The sequence below is a fragment of the Littorina saxatilis genome, linkage group LG16, assembly GCF_037325665.1.
Source record: "Littorina saxatilis isolate snail1 linkage group LG16, US_GU_Lsax_2.0, whole genome shotgun sequence".
In the NCBI taxonomy this organism is placed as follows: domain Eukaryota; kingdom Metazoa; phylum Mollusca; class Gastropoda; order Littorinimorpha; family Littorinidae; genus Littorina; species Littorina saxatilis.
Window position 1 is genome coordinate 44,090,786 of NC_090260.1, and position 7,500 is coordinate 44,098,285.

At 43.3% G+C, this 7,500-nt stretch overlaps 1 protein-coding gene across 1 annotated transcript; it reads left to right on the forward strand.

Moving 5' to 3' along the window:
- Positions 1–4,972: 4,972 nt before the first annotated feature.
- On the forward strand, positions 4,973–5,854 carry LOC138950021 (uncharacterized). The gene has a single exon (XM_070321806.1). The coding sequence runs from the start codon at positions 4,973–4,975 to the stop codon at positions 5,852–5,854; it is 882 nt and encodes a 293-aa protein (XP_070177907.1).
- Positions 5,855–7,500: the final 1,646 nt, after the last annotated feature.

The window sequence follows — 7,500 nt, forward strand, 5'->3', positions numbered from 1 at the left end:
TCATAGTTTATGTCTGTGTGTCATGGACACTAAGACAGCAGCGTGATCACAACTGTTGACGTGATCATTGTTTATGTCTGTGTGTCATGGACGCTAAGACAGCGGCGTGATCACAACTGCTGACCTGCGGGGGGGGGGGGGGGGGGGGGTGGGAGGGGGAGGGTTAGGACTTTGATAAGATCCGTTCGGCACCTGGCGAGACAGAGAGGCAGGCAGACAGACTAACAGATTTGGGTAAGATTTCACATGACTAATACTGATTCCTTTGTTGCTTACAAAACATACCCAATACACTCACACAATACATAGAAAAATAAGCCCTGTCGCTCTCCCTCCCCCCCCCCCCATCCCCTCTTGTCAAAATAAACAATACAAATATACAGTACAGTCACCTTTGCTAGAATCGCCCACCACAAGCAACACCGCGGCCACGTCATACAGCTCAAGCGGATGTGACGTGGGGAAGTTCCCTGTCCAATATGGCCGCACTTCCGGTTGCGAGGTCCAGCAACTGTTGGTCAAAGGCACCAGTTCTGGAAGAAGAACATTTTGCTAGGTCCATCTAAAACTTGAAGGTATCATACGTGAGAAAAAGGCTCTAAGATCACTTCCAAGCTTTTATCATAAGATTATGATTTGTCAGTAATGCTAACATCAAGAGGCCTACCACAACTTCGCAAAAGCAAGTGGTTCGAAAGCTTTAATTAAATGCCGTAAGATTGGCAGGGCTCTTTGAAAGCGTTTGGTTGAGTTACTTCCACTGAGTTACTTCTCTTGTTTGTGTATGCGACCACTGATCTAAAAATAATGGATAGTGCACAGCCAATGAAACAGCATAACCAGAGTGCTGCCATCTTACTATACCGAGCAACAAAAGAAACGCGAAAAAAATCGTCATTGTTTGATGGACAAAATCCCCAACAATTATAGAGTTAGAATTATTAAACCACAAACGTTTGATGAAGGCATGTTTGACCTTGCTTTTGTGTGATTATTTTGATGCTGTGACTGTTTTAACACACGGGACAAGCAGGTTTAACGTTAAACACATAATGCGCGCTCGCAGCACGTGCAAGTGGAGCAGGAGAAATCTGATGTGTGAGATGTGTTTACTAATGCATTACCAACCAAAAGAGACCATGGCACGCTTGCTGCCAGTCTCACTTTTGAAACAGCCAGGATGCCAAGATTGACACCACCAAAATGCCAGGTCGATTTAAAGCTGGGGATGATCCAGAAGCGCTGGCATGTGCTTTAAACGTGCATATGTCAACAGTCTATCACCTTCAGCAATGTTCTGTTGACATTGGAAGCACTGCAGTTATGCAACGCGGTGTATTTTTCGCATTACCCCAATAAGACAAGATCGCAATTTCCTGCCACAACGTCTTCGAGATCAATTCAATACAGCCACTGACACAACCAGGAACATCACTGGAAGCCACCAGTGGAGCGCGATGAAGACTGACTGAACGAGACCTCCAAAACTTCATTAATGTTAAATCTGCTTGTCCCGTGTGTTGAAACAGTCGCAGCATCAACATAATCACACAACAGCTATGTCAAACATGCCTTCATCAAACGTTTGTGGTTTGATAATTATAACTCTATAATTGTTTGAGATTTTGTCAATCAAACATTGCAGAATATTTTCGCGTTTCTTTTGTTGCTCGGTATATATACCCCACAAAACTGACAAACATGGTCAAAGGGAAATAATCGTAGTTTCGATAGTCTTCTCTCTAAGTTTAATACGAGTAGCATCGCTGATCTAAACAGGTTCATAGATGCAAACTGCATCCCTCTTATGTTTTTGCAGTTCGTGATTAAGGAAATGGAAGCAATTTGGTTTCTCAATAGGTGCGATTTTACGTTGTCGACCTAGCGTCGCGGTATCGAACGGTGTCCCAAGATGGCGGATATGTTGGAGTCAACGTTGTGATAGCCAATAAGAAGGGGACGCGCTATCCATAATTTTTAGATCAGTGGTACGCGACGCTGGTTACTACGGTGCTGCGACATAGATGGCGCCTCTGAACTACTGTTCATCACCAGCACCGAACAGAAACAGCCCTTTGAAGGTCAGCAACTCGATTGTGTTTAAAGGCATATGTACGCGCTCCCGTGTTTACAAAGTGTAGTTTGCCTATAATCGATGTCAAACGCACCACAAGACCATATAATGACGATATGTCACCATGCGCGGACCATAATACATGCATTACAGCTTGTTCTAGCCTCTGAAAAAGTGAGGATGTCAACAAAGCCGCGGTGTTAGCTCCCTTGCATCAACGTTACATGTGTTGCCAAATCTATAAATAGGACGATCCAGATCAAAATGAAAATTAACATATCTCAACATTGAAGGGGTCCTAGACCACAATATTTTGCAGGGAACTTAATTTAGCATGTCTCCAGCTGTTGGTAAAGCAATTAGCGTGTATAGTCATCGAGTACATATGCCTTTAATTGATTTACATACTTGAGGTGAGTTTTCGAGCAAACCGCGCTGTGTAGGTCAAGATTAGGGTTCAGTGGATTCCCCTTTCAAGCTGAACAGATCACGAAAGGCACAGTCCTGTCCATGTAAACAATCCGACTCACCTCTCGCCAGGCTTTTACATGGGACAAGACTATCCCTCCACTTGGTCACATACTAAAACACAACAGCCAATAACCAAACGCACAGAGACAGACAGACAGACAGATAGACAGACAGGCCGACATACACACGCACACGCACACACACACACACACACACACACACACATACACACACACACACACACACACGCGCACGCACGCACGCACGCACACACACACACACACACACATACGCACAAACGCACACACACAAACACACACACACACATGCACGCACGCACGCTTCCACACACACACACACATACACACACACACACATACGCACGCACGCACACACACACACATACGCACGCACGCACACACACACATACGCACAAACGCACACACACACACACAAACACACACACACACGCACGCACGCACGCACGCTTCCACACACACACACACACACACACACACGCACCCGCCCACACCACTACCCTCCCTCCGAACACACACACGCCCACATCCCGCACGCCAGTCTGCCCCCATGCAAATCACCTAGCCTATTATAAAAAGGCACAGATTGTTTGTTTTTTTAAACTGTACTCACTTCCACAGAACAGTGTCCACGGCTCCCATTGGCCGAGATTTTCGCTGCACGTGATGGACGATGTGTCGCCGTACTTGATTGGAATCATGCAAAATCCACTCAAGCTGTCTCCACCAATGAAAGTACGCGTTACATTATCTCGTGGATAGAGCTCTGCGGGTAGCACTGGTGGTTGACACTTCACTGTGTAACAGTAACCAACACAGAAAATAAACAGATGAATAAAATCAACACACCATTTTTCTTTTTCATTACCTCATAACCTCATTGCTGGGAAATTAGGGTCGCATCCTCCCAGTGGAGAGCTAGCAACACAAGACTTGTGTGCGTGTCTATATGTGGTCAGCCACCCGCACTTATGGCAGAATGACCGAGGCCTTTCGCGTAACACAGTGATGACACGGGGGTGGAACATGGATACCGTCTTTGAGTCTGCACATAAAGTTGAGCAGTGTCCGTCTCGGCCAGGATTCGAACCCGTTGTTAGGAAACGCTGTCGTTGCTGAGCTTTGGTTCGGTTTTGTGTGTTGCATGTGGTTGACTTGTTTGTACTTTGTGGGAAAGTCTGATATCATGTTTTGTAAACACAATATTTATGTTTGGACGAGAATGCAGGTGAACTTTCTAGTCCTGTCAAAACAACTTGTTTACCACGTTGTTTTGAGTAGTGGGTTCGTGGCGTTCGCTCGGATTAAGTGCGTCGGCGCTTTTGATGTACGTCACAGAGAACGTCACTGTTCTAGTCCATAGACGGCTCGTATAATGTAGTTGTATCATGTTCGGTCTGGAATATTCTCGAGATTGAGTATTTGCTATATAGGCCAGCGCGATTTGTATGTAAAAGAGCTTCTACTTTGAGTTCTGCTACGATGTGCAGTTGTATGTTTGGAATGCTAAATAAATCCTCCAACTCAATTTGACAGGTTGTTTTCTGCTGCGAAGACGGGCGACGTAGAGTAAAAGAACACAACTATACGACGTTTGAGAACTTGTGGCAATCTCAAGTGTCGTGTAACACCCGTAACACGCGGATCACAAGTCCAGTGCTCTAACAACTGAGCTACCGGACCCCCCAAATGAAGACACATACAAATCTGCACATTGGATTATGGAGAATTTGATAAGGCCAAAAAAAAAAATTGTCTGTTTAGGGTAACATGACCAAAAAAAGTAGGGTCGGTAGGTAGGTAGGGTTTTTTTTTTTGTTTTTGTTTTTTTGTTTTTGTGTGTAAATGCTATGTTGGCTAAACATTCACTTCTTTATGCTTGGTTACTTCCAGTATGGCGCGCGACGCTCACTTTTCGTTCCTAATGAAACGCCAAATGTCTCTTTTTAGCATTTTTACCTCTTTTTTTTTTTTTTTTTTTTTAAATCAAAAAAAAGTTTTTGGGTCGGCGCCAAATCGATAGGGTCGGTCGGGTTACCCTAAACAGACAATTTTTTTTTTTAGCCTAATAAATCAAATCAAAAACGGAGGCTGGAGAAATCTCCATGCAGTGAATCCAGTAGTCATCATTATCAGTGTTCTAGTTGTATCCTGTTGAGACAGACGTTTGTTCAAACATAATTTCACTTCAGGTAAGGAAGATTTTCTAGTCTTCAAAACATGTCTTTTTTGGAATCCACGCATGCCCATTTTTGTTTTATTTTCTTTGATGGTTCTTGTAGCATGTGTAATTTCATGTATGCACCTACATTTAGCTGAAGGGACTTTTTCTAACACATTTTGTATAACGACACCATTTTTCCACGAGAACCGGGGGGACATCTACCAAATGAGCTTTTGGTCTGAATATGTTGCTACTCCTGATTTGCACCACTACTACCACTACTACTACAGCTACTACTGCTATCACATTTACTACTACTACTACTACTACTACCACCACATGTACTACTTCTACTACCACTACTACTACTACTGCCACCACATTTACTACTACTACTACTACTACTACTGCCACCACATTTACTACTACTACTACTACTACTGCCACCACATTTACTACAACTACTACTGCTACTACTACTACTACTGCCACCACATTTACTACTTCTACTACTACTACTACTGCCACCACATTTACGACTTCTACTACAACTGCTACTGCCACCACATTTGCTACTACAACTACTGCTACTGCCACCACATTTACTACTACTACTACTGCCACTACATTTACTACTACTACTACTGCCACCACATTTACTACTTCTACTACTACAACAACTGCCACTGCCACCACATTTACTACAACTACTACTGCTACCACCACATGTACTACTTCTACTACCACTACTACTGCCACCACATTTACTACTACTACTACTACTACTACTACTGCCACCACATTTACGACTTCTACTACAACTGCTACTGCCACCACATTTGCTACTACAACTACTGCTACTGCCACCACATTTACTACTACTACTACTGCCATCACATTTACTACTACTACAGCCATCACATTTACTACTACTACTACCACCAGATGTACTACTTCTACTACCACTACTACTACTACTGCCACTACATTTACTACTACTACTACTGCCACCACATTTACTACTGCTACTGCCACCACATTTACTACTACTACTACTGCCATCACATTTACTACTACTACTGCCACCACATTTACTACTACTACTAAAACTAATGCCACCACATGTACTACTATACTACTACTATTACTACTGGTGCTATTGCCACCATATTTACTTCTACTACAACTACTACTACTACTGCCACCATATTTACTACTTTCTTTCTTTCTTTCTTTATTTGGTGTTTAATGTCGTTTTCAACCGTTCAAGGTTATATCGCGACGGATATTTACTACTACTACTACTGCTACTACTACTTAGAAGTAGCAGTAGTTGAACTACTACTACTACTACTGCCACCACATTTAATACTACTACTACTACTTCTATTATCCCAACAACAACAATAAATGCTTACTAGTTTGACCACCATCCCCATTCTCTCACCACTACAACTACCACTAGTACGACGACGACGACGACCACATTCACCGTCACCACCACTTACAAACACATCGTGGAGCCGTTCCAGAGTAAGAACCGTTGTGAAGACACTGACGTTTCGAGTCTTCGCTGACGTTGATGTACCCGTCATAGCAAGTGTAAGTGACGTCATAATCACCACTGACGTCACGGTATGCGTTGGCGACTGGGGCGGGCTGTTGGCATGGAGACTGACCCCAGTCCACAGAGGTCAGAGCCTCAGCTGTGTGAATACACGTAGTAATAGATACAGAAAGAAAGAAGTCCATCTTACCGTTGTCCGACAAACGTTATATTCGTCCGCCAAATCATACATTATATTGTTTTTAAGCGCACGCTCATAAGCGTAGCTTGTTGTGCTCCGTTTGTTTAATTGAGTTTATGCGGCATTGGAATTTGTAATTATGTAAGTAACAACTTTTTTTTTACCAATACGTGTTAGCGCGACAAACCAACAAGTCAACAAAGCAACACACCAACTATGAGTGATCAATATAACGAGGGTGTTCAACAAAACCAGGAGCTAGACTTGGTGCACATTTCTGCGTATCCGTTTAATTTCCAACAAGATGCGTTGACACATGTGCTTACTTTTGGTTTTTTTTTCTGCGTTTTTTCTACTTCATATTCATTGAGTTTGTTTTATTTTTTGGGTCTACCTAAGTCTATACGAGTGTTGTGGTAGGTAAGTTACTGTTCAAGGGGTTGGTCCTGCTGCTAATCTATAAATGTTGTTTTTGTTGTTACTTCAGTTATTTGTGTTGTTGTCTTCGTGTTCTTACCACTAGACGTTGTTAAATTCGTCTTGCTAGTTTACCTTTCGCACACATAAATCCAGCAAGGCAAATCCAACACAGAAATTGCAGGGAAGCAGCCATTCTGGAAACTACTAGAATACCGACAACCACCCTCTCTCTCTGTCTCTGTGAGCAGAAAGTGAATACACTCGTAGCCTAGGTACCGACAACTCTTGTTATGCAGGAACTGGGTGTGTACGAGTGATCACGCCTGACAAACAAACACTTGAGAGGATCGACAATGGACAATGCTTGTCAATGAAAATGTAAAGAAAGGTTGCAGAGAGAGCGAGAGAGAGAGAGAGAGAGAGAGAGAGAGAGAGAGAGGGGGAGGTGGGGGTTGGGCGGGAGTGGGAAGAGAAGGTGTAAGGAGAGAGAAAAAGAGAGTGTGTGTGTGTGTCAGAGAGAGAGAGAGAGAGAGAGAGAGAGAGAGAGAAAGAGAGAGACAGACAGAGAGACAGAGAGACAGACAT

Bases quoted from the DNA above. Each gene is read 5' to 3' on its own strand.
- LOC138950021 (XM_070321806.1), top strand. From the start codon at position 4,973: ATGAGCTTTTGGTCTGAATATGTTGCTACTCCTGATTTGCACCACTAC.